The sequence below is a fragment of the Monodon monoceros genome, unplaced genomic scaffold, assembly GCF_005190385.1.
Source record: "Monodon monoceros isolate NGI ecotype Baffin Bay Population unplaced genomic scaffold, NGI_Narwhal_1 Super_Scaffold_3, whole genome shotgun sequence".
Classification (NCBI taxonomy): Eukaryota; Metazoa; Chordata; class Mammalia; order Artiodactyla; family Monodontidae; genus Monodon; species Monodon monoceros.
This window is the reverse complement of record NW_021703780.1, coordinates 21,611,826-21,634,169: the sequence shown is the minus strand read 5'-3', so window position 1 is coordinate 21,634,169 and position 22,344 is coordinate 21,611,826. Positions and strand designations below refer to the sequence as shown.

The window sequence follows — 22,344 nt, the reverse complement described above, 5'->3', positions numbered from 1 at the left end:
GTTGTGGTGCATGGTCTTATTGCAGTGGCTTCTCTTGTTGCGGAGCACGGGCTCTAGGTGCACGGGCTTCAGTAGTTGTGGCACTCAGGCTCAGTAGTTGTGGCTCATGGGCTCTAGAGCGCAGGCTCAGTAGTTGTGGTGCATGGGCTTAGTTGCTCTGCAGCATGGGGGATCTTCCCGGACCAGGGCTCGAACCCGTGTCCCCTGCATTGGCAGGTGCATTCTTTTTTTTTTTTTTTTCAGTACGCGGGCCTCTCACTGCTGTGACCTCTCCCGTTGCAGAGCACAGGCTCTGGACGAGCAGGCTCAGTGGCCATGGCTCACGGGCCTAGCCGCTCCGCAGCATGTGGGATCCTCCCAGACAGGGGCACGAACCCGTGTCCCCTGTATCGGCAGGCGGACTCTCAACCGCTGCACCACCAGGGAAGCCCGGCAGGTGCATTCTTAACCACTGTGCCACCAGGGAAGTCCCCGTGTGTCTAATTATTAATGACAGTTGTTCACAGTCTTATGAAACCAGCTCTGAGGATAACTTCAACAGTTACCACAGGAGAAATGTGCACGCTATCCTTTCTAATAATTCTAGTGACTAAAAGAAAGCAATTTAAAAACCAACCCTTTTCAAAAGGAAAACATATAAAAATTTTTAAAGGTAGATATCACAATCTAAGTCAAGATAATATTTCTATCTGTATTCAAGTGTTTGAAAATTAATTATAGAAATGAAGCAAAGTTGGATTTTTTCCCACACAGAGACAACTTACGTCTATTTCTACCAAATCAAAGCAAGTTGAATGCAAGAATGCTCCAAGTTGAGCATTTTAAGAAGAAGTTAAAAATTAAATTGCAAAACCAAGTCACATTTTCTGACTTGGATAATAATTCAGGATTAGATGTATTTGAATTCTAAAGTTGTTGATTATTTATTGCAGGGTTCAGAGTCCTTCAAAAAATGACTCAGGGAAAAATCTTTTACACAGGAAGGTGAAATTTTCATCCCTTTCTTCTATATAATGGACTTAGATTATCCATGCTTAAATTCCCAAAGTGCAGATGGAACAAATTGGTTTTTTTCTCTTCTTATCTCATAATGAATATAATAAAACTTACCTGAAAGAATTGTGAGGAGGACATATAATAAATGCTTGAAAAATAGTAGCTTGGAGGACTTCCCTGGTGGCGCAGTAGTTAAGAACCCACCTGCCAATGCAGGGGACATGGGCTTGATCCCTGGTTTAAGAAGAACCCACACGCCATGGAGCAACTAAGCCTGCAGACCACAGCTACTGAACCCGTGTGCCACAACTACTGAAGCCCGCACGCCTAGAGCCCATGTTCTGCAAAAAGAGAAGCCACCACAATGAGAGGCCCAAGCACCACAACGAAGAGTAGCCCCTGCTCGCCACAACTATAGAAAGCCCACACACAGCAATGAAGACCCAACGCAGCCAAAAAAGAAAAGAAAAATAGTAGCTTGGACTCCCCAAGACCCAGGCACCTCCTTCAGAATCCTTGATCTCAGTAATAGACTTTGCCAGGGTCCCACTCCTCCACCAGAATGCTGGGAGGGGATTTACTGTCCCATGATATAGTCCAAATAGGTATAAAGAGTCAAGCTCAAAATCAAAAGGAGATCTCCTCAGGGGCCATAAACTAAGAACTAAGAAGGAACTTAAAATCAAAGTGATGAGCCAGAGCTTAAGCCAGGAGAGCTCAAAGAAATGCAGAACCAGGTTTAATTCTCCATGGCTGGAGACTGACTCTCATGCTCACATAGGGAAAGGTGTCTGGGTTGCAAGCACAGAACATGCAGGGAGCTGGAAATGAACTATCTACATAAAGCTGGAGATCTGAAGACATTGCTTCATCTCTGAGACAAAGACAAGCAGAACCATATGCAAACTTGGAAAGCAGTGAGGATGTTTTCAGCTGCATGGGCACGTAGTTAAAAAGAAGTCAACATAAACTGAGAGAGGTTGGCTTCCACTGTGCCCATGTGGGTGTTCCAAATACATGTTGCTTATTCTCCAAAGTGAGTTATAGTGTGGCCCATACCGCATGATAGTATGTACACAAATTTAGAAATGATACAAAGCATTATTTTATATAGTTTGTGAACATACCTATAGATAGTAAAAATAGAAAAATGTGGAGAAACCTCACTAAATTTATGTGAGACATATTATTGTTCGTGTGTGTGTGTGTGTGTGTGTGTGTGTGTTTAAAAGAGAAAGGATCGGGGAAAGCAATAGAGTGAAGTTCAACTTTATCTGTTATAGTTCAATATTTCAAAGAAAAAATTAAAATTTCAAAGAGAAAAAACACAAAAACAACAAAGAAGGGAAAAAAGTACTAAACTGCATTTAATTATAATATTCTTTCTTTTTTTAACCTTTTCAAAAGAGAACTAAAGTCATCGAAGACACAGTAAAGTAAAGTAAAAACCACACGCAAATGTCTGAACTAGAGAACGCATCTGAGGTTTTGAGGAGATACACCTGAGGAGAAAGGTCGAGAATCACATGTTGGCAGAGAAGCAGGCAGAACTGCAGAGGGGGTTCAGATTCCGAGTACTCAAGGCACACTTTTCTGAAAATTTCCCCAAAGGCCACTTGGCAAGAAGACTTCTCATTCAACTTCTAGTTTGATGAATCTCATTAATGATTACCGAGTCAGGCCCCAGGTGGCAAAGCATCTTCAGCTTCCTGCTGGCAAAGCTGTGGAGGGAGAGAGCGTGAAGGAAGAGCAGGTTCTAAGTCGAAGTCCTTCCTCAGACACTAAGTAAGTCACTTACCTTGGCGTTGCTACGAAAGCTCTCAAAGGGTCCTTTCTGTGTAACAATTGGCAATTTTTGTATACCCTCCAAGTCGCAGGTTTTCTCATATTGAGTTTTAAAAAAAAGTAAATGAAAATGTAAAAGCCTTATCTCCGTAACAAGGCGGAGAGAAGAGATGTAGAAGCGGGAAGCTGAAATATTGTCCCCGATCAGCCATAAGCTTTGAGAAAATGCCAACTGTGGAAGACATTTCCAAGAAGGAGGCGCTCTAGGGAAATGTTTAAAGGCTGAGTTTTGGGAGTTTAATTTTGGGGCTTGTGAGCAAACATCAACTCTTTCATTTGCCAACGGGATGAGCTAGCTGAAAAGGGTCAGTAATAGCTCCATCTGGGGTTGATGTAAACTGCCTGGGTTAGTAGTTAATAACAGTAGCTATCATAATTTCTGTTGCAGCAACAGCTGGTGGGAGAAGAGCTGCAGAGTGGTTGTGAAGGAACACTTCAGATAAGAAAGCCTTGGCAATCACAGCGCCATCTCTTACATGAAGATTCATTGCCCCCGCGAAGGTTGTGCAGGGCTTTTCTCCTGGGCAGATTGACAGCAGCAACAGGACTAGTGCCAGTGTCCTGAGGGACTCCATCCTTTTGTAATCAAGTTCGTTGATTTCCCACCCAGATCAATTAGGGTCCAGGGCTTTGACACAAGACAGGGCTGGGGGTGACTCTAGTCTAAGACAGCATCTAGAAGAATGCTGAGTAGGAACCAGTGAGATGGTGTGAAATTTAACCAAACTAAAATGGCTGGGGATGGAAGAAGAGATGAGGCAATGGAACAGTCACCAGGGCCATCAGAAAACGGTAGGTGGGCTGAAGACAGTTGGAAGGAGGTGATCAGGGAGAGTCCTCAAGGCCGAGATGTAGAAGTTACAACTTTTTGATGACACTTGTGCCCTCACAGATGTATAGGGAGGGAACTATTGGTTGCACACCCCCAGCCTTTAAACCCAGTGGCCTCTGCAGGAAGGTAAACCTCAGTATAATTCCTTGTGGACACTGCTTCGAACCAGAAACACCACAGGATGCCATATAGTCTCTGACTCAGGCAACCAGCAGCGTTTTCTGGACCAATACTGGAAAATAAGGTAGCTGTTAAAAAGTATGTGTGTGTGTGTGTGTGTGTATACACACACATATACAAAACATATATAATATATAAATATATGTATGTAGTTTCTTTTGTATAGTCCTATGCCTTGGAGGCTAGCGGGAGTGGAATTGTATTACCCTTGCAACCTCACTGCCGGGGCATCCAGCCAGAAAACTTTCTTGAGGTCACCAACCTTCCCTGGAATTCAGATGTTCCCTTGGCAGCCACTTGCTCTCAGAACTTTCCCTTATGTGGATCCCTGTTTGTTGCCTATACTCAACCACCTGTTTAGCTGTGTGAGTGAATGCTTGTAAAACCTCCTGGGAGAATGATCTCTGTGTATTGAATATATGGTCACATCTGCTGGGACTCGGCACTCAGGTTTCCGAGACAAGGCATGCCTTGTTGTCTAGAACAGAGATAATAGAAAACTGGAAGTAATCTAACATTCAGAATGTTCCAGTCCAAACAGTCCCACAGCAGGGGGATGGTAAAGTCTCACAGCCACAGAGTTACATTGACTGACATCATAACAGAACATGGAAGTGAGAATAAATATCACCCATAGGGAAAAGGTGTTAATAAAAACAACATATTCCTGTTCAGCATTGCCAGGTTGTGCAAGACAATGCAGGTGGCCACATCTTTGTCTTTAGTAAAGTGTCTCCCAAGCAATCTTTGCAATTAAAATCAGGGCAATTTCCCTAGGTACAAAAGGCCTAGTTTTTTCAATTGAAGTATACTTGATTTACAATGTTGTGTTAGTTTCACATTTAAAAGGCCTACTTTTGAAATGTTCTGGCCACACCAGGGAATTAGAATGCCCAGTGCCAAGATCTGAAGAGACACCTCACCAAAGAAGATATATTGATAGCAAATAAACACATGGAAAGATGCTCAACCTCATTAGAGAAATGCAAATTAAAACCATGATGAGATATTACTACATATCCTTTAGAATGTCTAAAACTAAAAAGACTGACCACATCAAATTGTTGAGTATGTAGAGGATCTGGAACTCTCTCATACACTGTTAGTGAGAGTGTAAAATGGTACAACCACTTTGGAAAACAATTCATCATTTTCTCAAAAAGTTAAACATATACTTACCATATGGTATTTATCCACTCATAGGTACCACTTGTAAGTATTTATCTAAGAGAAATGAAAGCACATGTCTAAACAAAGACCTGTACATGAATGTTCAGAGTATCTTTATTTGTAATGGCCATGAACGGCAAACAATACAATTTTCATCAAAAGATGAATGGATAAACAAATTGTGGTATAACCGTGCAATGAAATATTACTCAGCAATAAAAAGGAATGAAGTATTAATGTACACAACATAGATGAATTTCAAAATAATTATGCTGAGTGAAATAAGCCAGGAAAAAAGTGAGGACATATTATATGATTCCATTCTATCAAATTGCTAGAAAATGCAAGCTAATCTTTTGTTTCCAGGGGTAGAAGAGCAGGAGGAATGGGCAGGAGCTGGGAAATGCTTCTGAGAAGTATTACAAAAGGACAGGATGAAACTTACAGGGGGTAATGTATAAGTTACTATTCTGATTGCATTGATTGTCTCATGGGTATACATCCTTCAAAACTTATGGAATTGTACACTTTAAATAAGCATAGTTCATTGTCAGTTATACCTCAATGAAGCTGTTTAAGAAAAACAATGAATAAAAATAGAGAGGAGACATCCAAAGGCCACACTCTGAACTTGACCTGCACCCAAGTAGGATAATTATAACATGAAAAGAAAATAGAATTACACTGAAATGGAATTGTTTTAAAACCATGATTCCATAATAACTCTCTAAAAAGAAGGTATTAATGTAAGAAATGCTCATATAATAGTTATAACACAAAGAAGGATAGCATTATTAGGGATATTTTAAAAGTAAAATTTCAATATGTAGAGGGGAATAGACAGAAGTTTGCCCCATTTTTTAAAGGACATATGTCTTCCTACAAGTTTCGTTTATACAAAGGACTGTTGGATTTGGGTCCTGAAAGTAGGGCAAGCAGTTGAGGGAAAGTGGGGTCAGGAATAGGAAAGACCAATCAACCCTGGTAACCCCACACTCTCACAAAGTGAGAAAGAGAAGCAACATTGCTGGCCGTGTGCCACCAGAGAGGGTCTAACTTTATATCCTAAGGGGGCAGCCTATGGCACGTGCAGTAATGAAACTTTTACTGCACTAATGAAACTTTTAATTTTTATAAATGCTAAGAAGCCATGCCTTAGTTTGCAACACTGGTCTTAGACCGAGTCTAGTTAAGTGCCAGTGTTTAAATGTTTAAGAGGATATTATTTATTGAACCAACAACTTTGATTTATTAGTGGCATAAATAGTTACATGTTTTGAAACTTTTCCTTTAAGAGGTTTAACATTAATAAATTGAGCACTAAACATAGCACAAATATTGTAATTCTACACACAGTACCATACAAGAATCCCCTTGGGTATTCAAGATCTTAATATTGTATGTAAGAAAGACGTTTTACTTCTCTTATAAGCAGAAAAGTCAAGATCTCTGTGTTAGTTTTTTCTATAACACTGTAGACCTATCATCAACTTGTGGCCAAAAATGATCAGGGTTAGAATTGTATCATCCTGTATATATACACAATGGCATATTATTCAGCTATGAGAAAAAAGGATATCCTGCCTTTTGCAACAGCATGGATGGATACTGAGCACATTATCACTTATACATGGAATCTTTAAAATCAAACATGTAAAAAAGCCACAGAGAGTAAAACAGTGGTTACTGGGGGATGGAGGGTAGGGAGTAACATTGATGGTATTTAAGGGTACAAATTTGTACCAAGTACTAAAATAGCCATAGAGATTTAATGTACAGTTTATTGAACATAGGTAATAATATTGTACTAAGTATATAATGTGATAAATATCATCACGGCAACCATTTTACAATATATAAATGTATCAAAGTAACACGAGATGTACACCTTAAATTTACACATTACATGTCAAATTTATCCAATTAAAACTTGTATCATCTCATTATACAAATTTGGTCTCCAATTATTGATGACACACGTTAGCGACACTCACAGTGGGTCAAACGGGGAAGCAGTGTGGGAGTCATCAGGGGTACCAGAAGCCAGGTTCTCAGGTGCAGTAGAGGATGCCAGAAGGAGACAGCTCCGCGGTGACCCACATCTGTAGTAGCTCCAACAACGATGGCAATAAACCACATGGCAACCACTTGCTGAGCGCCAGGCACGTGCAGTCTATTGAATCCTACAGTCCTTGATGAAGGTGCTGCTGCCGCGCTGTTGTTGTCATTGTTCTTGTTAACAGCAGATGGGAAACTAAAACACACAAATTTGCTCCTGGTAGCACTCAGCACATTAGGTAAATCACAAGCCTGGATTTCAACTTAGAAATGCCTAGCTCCAAATCCAGCGCTCTTAAGTTGGCACACAGTGAGTACTCCAGATCCTACATAATAAACAGTTCCACGCCTTAGGCGCTGTACGCCTGTTGTATTGAGCCAGGACTAGGTAATGATCCTGCTTATACCCCATGCAGATGGAACGGCCCAGCTTCTGTTTGCCTGTTGCCCACTTTTTAAATGTTTCAAAGAAGTCTCATTTCTCGTGGCTGACACCTTGGATAACATATCACCCTGTAGGTGAAAAACAGTCATCAGGAGAGAAGAACGCAATGGCCACCATGACAGAATTGAGTCCCACGGCAGGGAAGTACTCCCAAGATGTACAAGGGGATGAGAAGCTCAGTCCTGGGAAAGGTAAACTCAACCTTGACTATGTGGTTTTAGGATTTTATGGTGGATTTTTACAATATCGTAATACAAAGAAATGAATTCATGTCTTTTAAGGTGTTTAATTGTTTTTTAAAAATCAAGTACTATTAATGTACATTTCTAAAAAAGTATTTTATTTTTGATGATTACCTCCTAATCTTAGTCCATATGCACTTGCGTTCTTGATAAATGCTACCAAATCGTCTACACATAGTACTGTGTATTCTGCTTGTTACTGCATGTAATATTGTAAGCATAATTGTATTGCTTAAGTAAAGTATAAAAAATTTACAGAAACCTCAAAAAATCAAGATATGAAAAAAGATGTTACTAAGCTTAATGTAACCACTGTAATTTGTTTTTATTGCCTTCGTTTACATGTATATTTTATATAGTTCTGTGCTGTATATATTATGTTGTATGTTTTGGACCACACATACTTTTCAATTTGCTTTATAATACAATCATTATTCTTAAAGGATACATATTATTATTCCAATATATCCAATAGATAAAGTATTATTTACCTGAAAAATCCCTGTGGTTGGATATTTAAGTTGTGGAGTTTTGGGGGGTTTTGCTTACCTATCATACAGATAGATTAATTGATAGATATAGTTATATAGATATAACATATTGTATATGTTACATATAACATATCTATCTATATATCTCATGATATCCTGTAACATAACACTTGTCTACAGTTGGAATTATTACTTCCTCAGGGCTTTTTCCTAAGAAAAATAAAAATTTTAAGCAATGGTTATAAATACTTCATTTCCATTGGCCACTAAAGAGACCTTAGTTTTTAATCTGAAAAATAGTGTGGCCACATAGAGAATTTTGAGCAGAAAATGGCGTGATCAAATTTATGGTACGACTAGAGCACTCCAAATGCTGTAATGAGAGTAGACTGGAAGCAGGAAGTCAAGTTGAAGGCTATTGCAAAAATCTAGGCAAGAGATGTTGGTAGCTAGAACCACATGGAAGAGGCTTTAAACAAAAAGATAGCAGTGGCCCTGGTGAGAAGTGGTTGAATTCTACATACATTTTGAATGAAAGAAAGAAAGAAAGCAGTATGTTCTAGATAGACTGGATGTAGGCTGTGAAAGAAAGAAATCAAGGATAAATTGCAGTGTTTGGAAGGATGGAACTTCTATCACCTGAGTTGGGAAGGAATTTGGGTGGAGCAAGGTTGGGAGGGGGAACTTAGGAGTTTAGTTTTGGATCTATTAAGTTTGATTTGTCGATTAGTTGATCAATTGATTTTTAGTAGAGCAAAAAATGATGCATCTTAAATCAATGATAACTTCAATTTGACAAAAGGCAGTATTATTGTATTATATATTGAGTTTTAAAATTTTAAGACATGAGATGTTGTACCAACATTATTTTTCATATATTTTAACTAGACACGGGAAACAAATAAGTTTTAAGGACACACGTAGCAGCCTGTAGGGAACACGTAATATGCAGCAAGCACCAGACTAAGCCTTTTAAATACAGCCTCTAGTGGATCTTTCAGCAATCTCATGAGGCAGGTGTTCACCCCACCCATTTGTGAGCCATTAGTCTCCTGGTTTGCTGATACTCGCTTTCTGTAGCCTTTGGCCTCTAGGATCCCAAAGCAAGCTGGGGAGATCAGAGGCCAAAGAACTGATAAATTATTAGTTGATTTGATTGACATAGGAAGTCATCACCCAGCTCCAAAAAGGAAAGGAAAACCTTTACAAAGACATTATTTTTTAGCTCCTCGCTCTAATTACAGTACACTTCCAAGTTTCTTCCAAATTCTTCCTTCCCCACTACATTCACTGCAAAGATTTGTGTTCTACTTAAGAAGAAGAGAGTATGGTCTTGAGGGAAAGGCACTTTTGTAAACCTCAAGGCACCTCTTTTCTTGAAGTTTTGAAGACTTCTTGGTGACGCATGGTGTTGTTATCCTCTCCTACACCATACAGCCATACAACCCCACAGATGAGTGCACTCGGATCGTGGCAAAGGTATTCTCATGGAATCATCTGGGACAAAATAAAAGCCACTGTACACAAGCAGTGCAGTGGTTACGAGCATAGACACTTGAGCTATACGATTAGCTGACCGCTCTGCACCTGTAAAGTTGGAATAGTGGTAGCTGCTTCACAGGGTTATTGTGAGGATTAAATGAGTTAATGCTCAGTCATCATGTTACATATAACCTATCAGAAACATCTGACACACCTACTTACTCCCTCCTCCCCGTAGCCCTTTTCCCCTTGGCTTCCAGGACACCACACTTTCCTGGTTTTCTTCCTACCCCACTGACCATTCCTTTTCAGTTTCCATTGACAGTTTCTTCCCATTTATCCAACCTCTAAGCATTGGAGAGCCCTAGAGTCAGTCCTTGGTTATCTTCCCTATTTATTCTCATTTCCTAAATACCATGGCTTCAAGTATCATCTTGAAGGTTATTAACTCCCAATGTTTTGCCTCAGCCTCTATTCTAAACTCTAGAGTTTTATATGCAACAATATTCTCAACATCTCTTGGGTGCTTAAAAGGCATCTTTGTCTTAACTGTCCAATAATAAGCTCTTTATCATCCCACTGCCCCCAAACCTGCTTTTTCTGCAGAACTCTCTTCCTCATTGAACAGCAACTCCATTCTTGCAGCTGTTTAGAACAAGAACCTCTCTAATGCCCTTCCCTCACCCATCTGTAAAATTGAAACCAAGATTCAGTTATTCCCCTACTGCAATCTATCTGGGATCTTATCACATCTTAGTTCCTCTACTGCTACCACCCTAGTTCACGGTTCTTCACTTCTTTTCTGGATTGTTGCAATAGTTTCTTCCTGGCAATAGCTGTCTTTCCTGGAAGTACAAAAACAGATTATTTTAATTTTGTGCTCATTTCTTTTTCTGTTATTTTTTCACTTTCACTGTATTTTTTCACAGTTTGTCAGTGTCAATTTTTCTCTAATGAGAAAATCTTTCTAGAGGTTTAATTTCAAAATTTAAATGAAAGTTTGCCCTCACTGACTGAGACATATGAGAAGAATAATAAATCTATACCAATGAACAACTCCTTCAATGTTTAAAATTTACATTATATATGTATATAATATAGTACATATAAATTATATAATTCATATTTCATTTATACGTATATATTTACTTTAAATATATATATTCTATATATCCATATCTACATATATTTAAATATGAGTAATTTCATCAACCATAGAATACAGTAACCTAGGAATGGGAGAGACAAAATTGCAGGAAGAACAGAACACCCCAGAGCAAGTCAGGGTCTATAAAGCTGTGGTATAAAACACGCTTTGACTCAACTCAGTCATTTTCTGCTTTTGTAATCTTTCTTTCCCAAAGCCGATAGAAGTGCCATTTAAATCATCAGGTTATACCTTTCTGTATTATAACTTGTGAAAAATAAATGATGGTTCAATAAAGAAAGCACTAATATAATGTCATAATATTTCCAGCTCCAAGCTTATGTTCCACTCGCTATGGAATAGCCTTCATCACACATCTCTGCAACTTCATAATAATGGCACAAAATATTATCATGAACATCACCATGGTAACCATGGCCAACAGCACAAACCATCAGTCCCAGTTTAACAGCTCCACTGAGGGGCTGCCTGTTGACTCATTTGATGACCCAAATAATTCCCCAAAAAGTCTTCCTGCGGGGGTAAGCAATGCAAGATTTAAGTTGTGTTCTTGTTTTTGCTATTTGTTTGTTTGGATATTTATTTTTTCTGGAGTTTATATGTTAAGAAGTTTTAATTGAGGAAATAGTGATTTGAAAGCAAGTGGAAGATCTAAAGAGGCTTCTCAAGTTATGCAACAGCCTTCCTGTAAATGGCTTGCCAAAGCAATCTCTGTTTCTTTAAGGCCCCTGTGTATGATTGGAGCCCTCAAATCCAGGGCATCATCTTTAGTTCTATCAACTATGGCGTGATCCTGACACTGGCTCCCAGTGGATACCTGGCTGGAAGAGTAGGAACAAAGCGAATGGTTGGTGCTGCTCTGCTTGGATCCTCATTTCTCGTTCTCTTCACCCCTCTGGCAGCTGACCTTGGCCTAGGTTTCCTCATTGCAACTCGAATACTTCAGGGCGTGAGGCTGGTACCCAGATATTTTATAAATATGCGCTGGATATGAATTTCTCTATGGGACCACATATCAAGAACTCTATTTTTATTTCAGGGGTTAGGATATGGGGGTCAGTTTGCACTCTGGGAAAGATGGAGTCCTCCAAATGAACGAAGCCGACTCTGCAGCATTGCTTTCTCAGGTAAAAACATATAACGGAAATGAGTCCACTACAATCCAACATTCTTTCACTGAGTTCTTCAGCTTTTTTTATTGAAAGGTTCTTTGTCTTCTGCTCAATGTCAATCAAGTATTTATAAACTAGGGGGATGGGTCCTTTGTGACATGACTTTTAGTTATTTTCCCCAAGTTGTCATTTGTGATTTGACTTTGCTTATAATGCCTTTTGCCATTTTTTAAAAATACATTTTTATGTAGTCAAATTGATCGTTCTTTTCTTTTATGGTTTCTGGGTTTGAGTCATAGTTAGAAATGTTACAAAAGCATCCAACCTGGCTTTTAATGAATATGTATGGTTTCATTTTTTATTTTTGACATATTGGAGTTTATACTAGTGTTCAGTGTGAAGCATGAATCCAACTTAATTTTCTTTGGAATTGCTCTCAGTTGTCCTGAGAACTGCTTTCTGATAATGATCTGTCTGGACAGTGTACTTGGAATGAATATTCTGGAGGAAGAAAGCTTCAGTTACATTGAGTCAATGGAAATGGAAAGAGTAGGGCTAACAAACTGGAAATTGCCAAAGTATGGGTGCTGGGTAAGGAGAGAAGGGTAGGAGAGCCAGGGATTCTTCAAGTCCAGAAAACGAGTCACGTGCACACACATACACACCCTGCCTGACCTTATGCCTCTCTAGAGCCCTTCACAACCCTGGAGGATTAGTCTTTGTCATCTGAGCTCATATCCACTGATAGGGGAATGGAGGCTCCAGTTTGGACTAAGGAAACTCACTTTGGTTATCACAGCTGACTAAGGGATATCCTCAAATATAAATAAGGATTGGCTGGGCTTCCCTGGTGGCACAGTGGTTGAGAGTCCGCCTACCAATGCAGGGGACACGGGTTCGTACCCCGGTCCAGGAAGATCCCACATGCCGTGGAGCGGCTCGGCCCGTGAGCCATGGACGCTGAGGCTGGGCATCCGGAGCCTGTGCTCCGCAATGGGAGAGGTCACAGCAGTGAGAGGCCCGTGTACCGCAAAAAAAAAAAAAAAAGGATTGGCTTTCCCAAATCCTCAAACATTTGAAGGAAATCAAGAGCATGAAAGAGAGAAACCAAACTCAAGAACTGGGGCTTCCCTGGTGGCGCAGTGGTTGAGAGTCCGCCTGCCGATGTAGGGGTACACGAGTTCGTGCCCCGGTCTGGGAAGATCTCACATGCCGTGGAGCGGTTAGGCCCGTGAGCCATGGCCGCTGAGCCTGCGCGTAAAACTGCAAGAACTAACCCAAATGAAAAAGAAATTAATAAAGGAATTCAAAGAAGATTTTAAATAATTAACAAATAACATCAGAGAGATCCACGGGAATATGTGTAGATGATATTCATTTTAAAAGAACATACTGCTATAAAAAACAGTTGTTGCTGAGACTTCCCTGGTGGCACAGTGGTTAAGAATCCACCTGCCAATGCAGGGGACACGAGTCCAAGCCCTGGTCTGATTTTTTTTTTAACTGTGAGATCAGGAAAGCCCTTTTAAGCAAAGGAGTAAATCTAGAAGTCATTACAGAGGAAACTTACAGATCTGGCCCCATGAAAACTCACAACTGCTAGGTTACAAAAGACACCATAAACAAAGTTTAAATCGGGAGAATAGAATTGCAGCCAGCATGACAGACAGAGGGTTATTATTCACAACACATAAAGATTCTATAAATTGAGACAAAGTTAAGCAAGTGAAAGAAACAAAAAAAAAGATTATGAACAGTTCAAAAAAGAAATAAAAATGAAAAAAATGTTCAACTTCACTATAAAAAGAAAAACTTATATACTGTTTTGCATTCATATTTGGAAAACTAGGAGGATGTCCAATGTTGTCAAGAGATGAGGAAAACAATCTCTGTTGGCAGTTTAATTTAGTATGGCCTTTTAGCAGGATACTTCAGCAGTTCTGTCAAAAAATGCACAGTCTTTGGTTTAGCAAGTGTACCTTTGATATTTTACTGTACAGAAATAAATTATGTTTAAGTTCAGAAGTGAAAATTAAGTTTATGTTCATAAGTAACAACTAGGTAGCATCTGCAGTGACATGGAAATATTTACAAGCCCAATTGTTAAATAAAAAATAAATGTCACAGGACAATAGGTACATTATGGTCCTGCTTATTTAAAATTAATAATAACTCACATACATATATATAAAAGTTGACAAGTTGATGTTAATGTTCATCTGGAAAATTTAAAAAAACATAATAGTCTAGTTTTGAAGAAGTTGTAAAAGGGATATGTGCCTCACTATATATGAGAATACTTGGTAAAGCCATGGAAATTAAAACAGTGCTATTAGCACATTAATAGACAAATCTATCTAACTTTCTGTCTACATATTACATAAATGCATTTACCAAGAGATGCATGTATGTATAGATATACATTATGTATGTGTGCAGAGAGGAAAATGTATGCAATTATACCTCATATAATAAATTGTAGCTGTTGGTTAACATTCGAGTGGGGATGGATTGGGGGGCATGTGAGGGGAACCTTGGTTCTTTGCAGTAATTTACTTTTACAATAGCATATGTTATATGAATTGTGTAATTAAAAATTAAAATGGCATAAAAGGAAGCATGGTTGTCATCTGCAACGTTACTAGGGAACTGCCAGAAAAATGGGTCCTCAGGAGAACATATGAACTCAATCACAAGTTTGAAGTTCATATATTCTATTATGCTTATCTCTTTATGGTGATACTGCTCTGTAACATGTCATCTGTCATTCTGTAGGCATCTATCAGGTGGCAGTCCAGAGCCCCACAGCTTATTCTCTCTTTGCAGGAATGATGCTGGGAAGCTGCATTGCCATCCTCCTGGGTGGCAACATCAGTCAAGCCCTTGGGTGGCCTTTTGTCTTCTATATCTTTGGTAAGCTGCTGTCTCCCCACTCCTAGGTTTTCATATTCAGGGAGATTCTTCTGAGTGTCTATCTGTGTGTACTTTTCTGGAGGAAATGAATCGAGACAGAAAGATCCTAGTAAAAGAAAATGTCTTAACATAATAGTAGGGAAGAATTAACTTATACCGTCAAAGGATTTGGAAGTCCTCCTGCCTATGAGGCTGTTAACCTGCCATGATGCATTATTAACACCAGCCTGCCTATGATGCTGTTAACCTGCCATGATGCATTATTAACACCAAGTGATTGGGCAAAATCTGCTGCCCTAGCAGGCAGTAGGGGACAGACTTGCAGAGTGGTGGTTTGTGAGAGACAGAAGTATCAGAGTTGAGGAGATGGAGGTAAGTAAGGCAGGTAGAAAGTAAGGCAGGTAGAGCTCACAGGAAAGAGTGCCTAACAGGAGACAACTGCACACAGAGAAAACCCTGGCTATCTGCAGAGTCCCCCTTGATACTCACCAGAGCACTGATTAGAATACCTGTGTGGAGACATCATCTGAGGCCGGTGGGGGGCGGGGGTGTGTGTGTGCCGGAAATCATTGGAAAAATTTAAAGAATAGTGTCCAGTACTTATAGAGAATCAGGGATAGTGCCTGTTTCCACAAGACAGAATGAAAAACTGTATAATTCTTGGGCCATTGGGCAGAATCCTAATAAATGTCTTTCCTCAATAGTGAGAAATAATTAGCTCTAGAGGACACACTATTGTGGATCCCTCTAACAAATGATGGTGACCAGACCCAAAGGGTCAGTGTTTCCATGTAATTTAACTGTACCCCAAACAAAGCTCAAAAATACTTATAGGAATACAAAAATATTCAGCACCCAACAAGATATAATTCGTAATGTCTGGCTCAAGGCATAGGTTACCAGGTATGGACAAAGGCAGGAAAACACAATCCATAATAGGGAGAATAATCAATCAATCACAACCAACCCAGAACTGACACAAATGTTAGAATTAGCACACAAGGATAGTTGCTATAACTATATTTGTTCAAAATTTAAGTAGAGACATGCAAAATATATTTTTAAAGACCCTAAATCAAACTTCTAGAGATAAAAACTACAATATAAGGATTGAATTAATGACAGAGGATACAACAGAAGAAAAGATTAATGAAATTAAAAGTAGCAATAGAAACCATCCAGAATGACCTACACAGAGAAAAAAGTAATAATAAAATGAGAACATAAGTAAGGTGTGTAGTACCCAAAGGAGAGGAGTGGGATGGGGGAGCAGAAAGAAACCTTTGAAGAAATGATGGCTGAAAGTTTTCCAAGTTTGTTGGAAACTAAACTCACAGATCCAAAAAAGTCAATGAATCTCAAGCACAGGAAATATGAAGACAACTGTACCAATTTATACCATAATAAAATGGCTCAAAACCAGTGATAAAGATGAAATCTTAAAAGCAGTCAAAGTTTAAAATTAGAGAGAGAAGAACAAAGATATGATGACTGCAGCTTTCCCATCAGAAGCAATAAAAGCAAGAAGGCAGTGGAACAACATCTTTCAAATACTGCAAGAAAAAAGAAAATAAATCTGTTAACATAGAATTCTAGAGACAAAAAAAACTTTTCAAAAACAAAGGCAAAATAAGGACATTTTTAGATATACAAAAGTTGAAAGAATCAGAAATTTAAATTAAAGAGAACAGTACCATTTTCAATAGCATCAAAAAATATGTAACAGTGCTAAATCTGACAAAAGATGTGAAACATGCACTGAAAACTAAATTATCATGAAAATAAAAAGATCCTAGAATAGCCAATTTTGGAAATTAATGACAAAGTTGTAAGACTAATACAGCCTGATGTCAAGGTATATTATAAAATTACAGTCATCAAGACATTGTGGTATTGGCATAGAGACAAACAGATCACTGAAACAGAATACAGTCATAAATAGACTTACACATTAATGATAAACTGATTTTTGACAAAGATGCAAAAACAATTCAATGGAGAAAGGATAGTCTTTTTAACAGATGGTGCTCAAAAAAAAAGAATTTTGATCCGTATCTTGCACTCTATACAAAAACTCAAAATGAATGTTGGATGTAATTGTAAGATCTGAAATTATCATTCTTTTAAAAGAAAACATATGAGAAAATCTTTGCTCTTTATTTAGGCAAAGATTTCTTAGCTATGACACCAAAGGTTTGATCCATAAAATAACAAGCTGATAGATTGGATTTCATCAAAATTAAAAACTTTTGCTCTTCAAAAGGCATTATTAGAATAATAAAGAGACAAGTTGAGACGGAGAGAAAATACTTGCAAAACACATATACAATAAGGACTTTTATCCAGAGTGTGTAAATAATTCTCAAAACTCAATAACAAAACAAAAACCCAATTTAAAAATGGGCAAAGACACCTCACTAAAGAGGATAGGGAGAGGGAAAGTAAGTATGTGAAAAGGTGGTCAACTCAACATCCTTAGTCATTAGGGAAATGCAAATAAAAACAATGAGCTACCTCTGCACACCTATTAGAATGGCTAATTGTGACATAATAAGAAATATATAGATAAGGTTTCTGCCACCAGTTCCTGACACAGAGCTAAAACTCTTGTAATTTCATGGTGAGTGGTGGGGATGATAGGAGCATCTAAGCAGAGTTCCTAAATCCCTTGGAATTTCTTGAGTTATAGGAAAATCTTTTGTCTAATGAGGTGACTCTTGGTATCCTCCTGGATAGCTTCAGGCTAGAGGCCACCAGAAAGACCAAGCAGTGATTAGAAGCTTGGAACTTTTAGCCCCACCCTCCATCCTCCCAGGAGGAGAGGGTGTATCAGATTGTGTTAATAATCAATTATGCCGACATGATACAGCCTCCATAAAAATCCCTAAACTATGGGGTTCTAAGAGCCTCCAGGTTGGTGAACACATCCACGTGCTGGGACGGTAGCATATCCCCAACTCCACAGGGTCAGAAACTCCTGCACTCAGGACCGTTCCAGACTTCACCCTATGTATCTCTTCATCTGGGTGTTCCTCAGTATCCTTTATCATATTTTTGATAATAAACCAGTAAACATAAATGAATATTTCCCTGACTTTTGTGAGCTATTCCAGCAAATTATCAGACTAAGAGGGAGTTGTGGGAACCTCTGAATTTGTAGTAAAGTTGAACAGAAGTGTGGGTGATTTGAGGACTCACTACTTGCAATTAGTATCTGAAGTAGGGGGCAGCCTGTGTGACTGAGCCCTTACTCTGTAGGGTCTGTGCTAAGGCCAGATAGTGTCAGAACTAAGCTAAACTGTAGGATGCCAGGTTGGTGTCTGTAGAGAATTAGAGAATTTCTTAGTGTGAAAACCCCACACATTTGATGTCAGAAGGGTTGTGAGCAGAGAAATCATTTTCCTTTATTAGTATTAAAAAGGTTGAGATGTCAAGTGTAGTGTCATTCCTAGGGTCTGTGATTTTTGTGCACACAAATAATCAAGAAATATAAAGGAATGGGTTCTAGAAACCTGTGATATTCATGTGAATATTTTGAGAAATGGGAAGAAGATATTAAGAGCAAGAGCTTTTCCCAGGAACCACACCAGAAAATAACACAATGTAAAAAAATTCACGCAGAAGTTTACCAATTTTACCTCTGCTGGCAGGAGGTGTTGGCTGTGTCTCCTGCCTTCTCTGGTTTGTTTTGATTTATGATGACCCTGTCACTCACCCATGGATGAACATCACAGAAAAAGAATACATCATATCCTCCTTGGCCCAACAGGTACACATTAAAACTCTGACCTTCTCCAGAGATCTTGTATCAGCATCTGGATTTATCAGGGTGACTAAGAACGTGTGAGCGTGTCTCAGATCTTACTATTCTAATCAGTAAATTTGTTTTCAGGTCAGCTCTTCTAAGCAGCCTCTTCCCATCAAAGCTATGGTCAGATGTCTACCCCTCTGGTCCTTGTGTTTTTGCTGTTTCAGCCATCAATGGTTAATTAACATAATGGTTGTATACACACCAACTTACATCAGCTCTGTGTTCAATGTTGATATCAGAGATGTGAGTATATTTCCCTCCACCCATTTCTCCTGTTTGCATGACTCTCGAATTACTCTGCCTTCACAAATCATCCCATCTAGAAAAATTTATCTTTTATTACCAAGAGATAATGTAACAGTCGTGTGAGTAGCTTTTCTGAGGGTATGATGGAAGAAGCTACTGATTTTCTTAGGAAAGTATGATTTCAGAGTTGTCGGTATGATTATTCGTGCTTTATCAATACAAGGTGTGATCTCACAGCCTTTATTATGATGGTTTACTCAAGATTTTCCCCTCAGAGTGGCTTCCTGTCTGCCCTTCCTTTTATTTGTGCCCGGGTCGTTGGCATCCTGGGAGGTTACCTGGCAGATTTCCTTCTGACCAAGAATTTTAGGCTTGTTACAGTGAGGAAAATTGCCACAGTTCTAGTTAAGAATAGGACCAAAAGCTCTGATAATTTATAAGGCATACAACAGCCAAAGATGTATCTTGGTTAATTCATCTGTTCCTCGTTCCATAGGAAGTCTCTCTTCTTCAGCATCCCTTGTGGTCCTGCCATACGTTGCCTCCAGCTATATCACAGCAGTGAGCCTTCTGACGCTCTCCTGTGGACCAAGCTTGTTTAGTCAGCCAGGGATCTATATCAATGCCTTAGATATTGCTCCAAGGTAGGACTATAATTTCCACTCTCATTTTCATATTTCCTGAAAAAGATTTAACCTGCAGCCTTCCAGGAGCCCCAAACTTTGTGAAATTATAAATCATGGGTAAGGACCACTGATAGCCTGTGGCCATTTTTTCAAGTATGTGGGAGGAGGGTGTTGTTGATTTGTCTCAGTACTTTTCATTGAATATACACAGAGAGAGTCCTTTTTGACATAATTGCTATATGATGGATTCATATGCTAAGCAGGGCTGAAGTGTCTATGGATCTAGCCTGGAACATTCCTGTCACCCACAGGCATTCCAGCTTTCTCATGGGAGCCTCGAGAGGGTTTGCACAGATATCTGCTATCCTGGCACCCACTGTCAGTGGATTTCTTCTCAGTCAGGTAAAGTTTTCTTGTTAAGGATTCTTAAAATACTCTGCTGAATCCATTCATAAAGGTAATAGGATAAAAAAATGTTTTCACATTTTGGATAATAAAATTAAATTGTGGGTAACTTTGTCATGAAGATCAACTTGGCAAAGAAAAATATAAAAGGATTTCCTTCATGACCTCAATCTTTCCTTATTCTGAAACCAAAGCACTCACTAGTGACCCACTGGTAATATCCAGTATTTGAAATTACACAGCCACATAGATGTCCTGTGAGAAGATGATGCATCCATGCATCTATGCAACTTGCCATTACTTCTGCAACACTTTGAAATTTTCATTTGCATAACCATGCAAAAGCAAAGAGATAATAAAATCAAATATGTTTAAGTGCCTGATACATGCAGGTATTATTACAGGTATTTCATATGCAGTGATCTCATTTAATTATTGATTCTCCCACCAATTATGAAAATGAAACACTATTGTCCTCATTTCCTGATGATTAAAATCTGATAGAATATGTCTTTCCATTAAGAGGGTGTAGAACTGGAATTCTCCTAACTTAGACCTGTCTGGCTCCAAAGCCCACAATCTTCTTCTTGCAAGATTCTTCTTGCACTGCAAGAAGAAATATTATTAGCATATATATAGTCACGATTCGCACAAAAGAGAAAATGTATGGCACTTTGATAAATAGGGACAAATACAATTCTGGAGGTTAATTGCAATGGTCCTTAAGTCCATTTTATGAAGAACATTCTGAATCCATTTTGAAATTCTTTCCATCAAACTATTAAGCTATGTTCAGGAAATGTATTTCTACATGGAAACCCACTGGTGAATATTGTCTTCTAAACTATTAATGAGTTTCATAGAAAAAGGGATGAAAGGGGTAATATTTACTTGAAGTTTTGTCTCCTCAGGACCCTGAATTTGGGTGGAGGAATGTCTTCTCCTTGTCATTTGCCATTAACACATTAGGACTGATCCTCTACCTTATATTTGGAAAAGCAGATGTCCAAGACTGGGCTAAAGAGAGGAAACTCACTCGTTTATGAAGGTAAAGAAAAATTATTTCATCTATGGTTATAACCAGAGAAGCACTATTTAATTTTTTTTAATTTTTATTTTATATTGGAGAATAGCTGATTTACAATTTTTTTAATTTCTATTTTATGTTGGAGTATTAAATTTTTAATTCTATGCCATTTTTCCTTCTTAGTTACCCCACCTTGGATGGGAAATCATTAGGCACCTTATTTCATAAACGAGAAGCCTTCAGTGATGAAAATACCAACAGAAAAAGTTTTCTTTGCTGTAGCTCTTTTCAAATCTGAGATCAGTTCCTTATTTTACTCAGATTTCATTTTGAGAAAAATATAAGATGAATGAAAATTCAAATAAAATGATAGCCAAGAACATGTCATCTTCATAGAGTTAACAATGAATTCAGAGGAGCTGCTCTATGGGAGCCAGCAGGCTAGATTCACAGTTTTTGAATCTCTAAACAGGAAACTATGTTTTGAAACTCTTAATCGAGGGCAGTAACCTCCCTAGGGCAATGATTCCTCCTACTTGTGAAAATGAATATTAATTTATATATTTGTTGGGCTGGATATTGTCCATGTGTTTCTCCCTTTGTGTGCTCCACTCTCCTGCATCCTGCTCGGGCCCCAGGAGGCTGACCTGAGTGGTTTGCATCCCACACTTTCTTGTCCACTGCCTCCTGCTGGATTTTCAGTGGAGGCAGGAGAGTAAGGATAGGGAGTATTTATCTCTAAAGTTCCTCCTCGTGGGGACTGCAGGTGGCTGATCCTTCCTGTATAGTTCACAGCTCCTAGCAGACAGCCCTCTCCACATAGTCTGGTAATTTCTCTCTTCCCATGTCCCATCAAACCTTTTTTGGCCTTTATGTTGCAAGTTCTGGGATTCTCAAGAATTATCTTGTGGTTTCCTTCCCACCTTCCCAATCCTGTGTAAATTGTCTCATCTAACACTGTCCTCAAATTACCCAGTGTGAGTCTCTTATGTTTCTCCTTCTAGGATCCAACTAATTTCAGTAGTTAAGTCATATATAAAGCTCAAAACATGAAATGGTTCAATATTTCTTTAAATTATAATTTGTAGGTGTCAGTGGGTCATAGCATGTTCAGAGGGGCCAAAACTATGTTCTAGGTTGCTCCCCATGGTGATCTCTACTGTGTTGAATAGAGATTATAGCCATCAAGTTATTTTGTATAGAAGTGATGTGATGGACGCTAGTTCTGAGTGTAAAATTAGGGCAAGGATATAGAAGGTCAAATTTGAATAAGCAACAACAATTACTGAGATTTT

General features: G+C 38.7%; 1 protein-coding gene across 1 annotated transcript; it reads left to right on the top strand.

The window, feature by feature from the left end:
- The first annotated feature begins 5,107 nt into the window (after positions 1-5,107).
- SLC17A3 (solute carrier family 17 member 3) lies at positions 5,108-21,619 on the top strand. The gene is made up of 13 exons (XM_029243822.1): positions 5,108-5,473; positions 7,601-7,717; positions 11,219-11,430; positions 11,634-11,867; positions 11,949-12,036; positions 14,848-14,934; positions 18,585-18,703; positions 18,827-18,988; positions 19,267-19,393; positions 19,485-19,635; positions 19,929-20,019; positions 20,934-21,070; positions 21,233-21,619. Exons 1-12 carry the CDS (start codon positions 5,458-5,460, stop codon positions 21,066-21,068), a joined length of 1,539 nt encoding a protein of 512 aa, XP_029099655.1. The 5' UTR covers positions 5,108-5,457; the 3' UTR covers positions 21,069-21,070; positions 21,233-21,619.
- Positions 21,620-22,344: the final 725 nt, after the last annotated feature.

Coding starts and splice junctions, on each gene's coding strand:
- SLC17A3 (XM_029243822.1), top strand. Junction 12,037..14,847: donor CTGCAGCATTGCTTTCTCAG/GTAAAAACATAT, acceptor CTCTCTTTGCAG/GAATGATGCTGGGAAGCTGC. Junction 19,394..19,484: donor GAGGAAAATTGCCACAGTTC/TAGTTAAGAATA, acceptor TTCCTCGTTCCA/TAGGAAGTCTCTCTTCTTCA.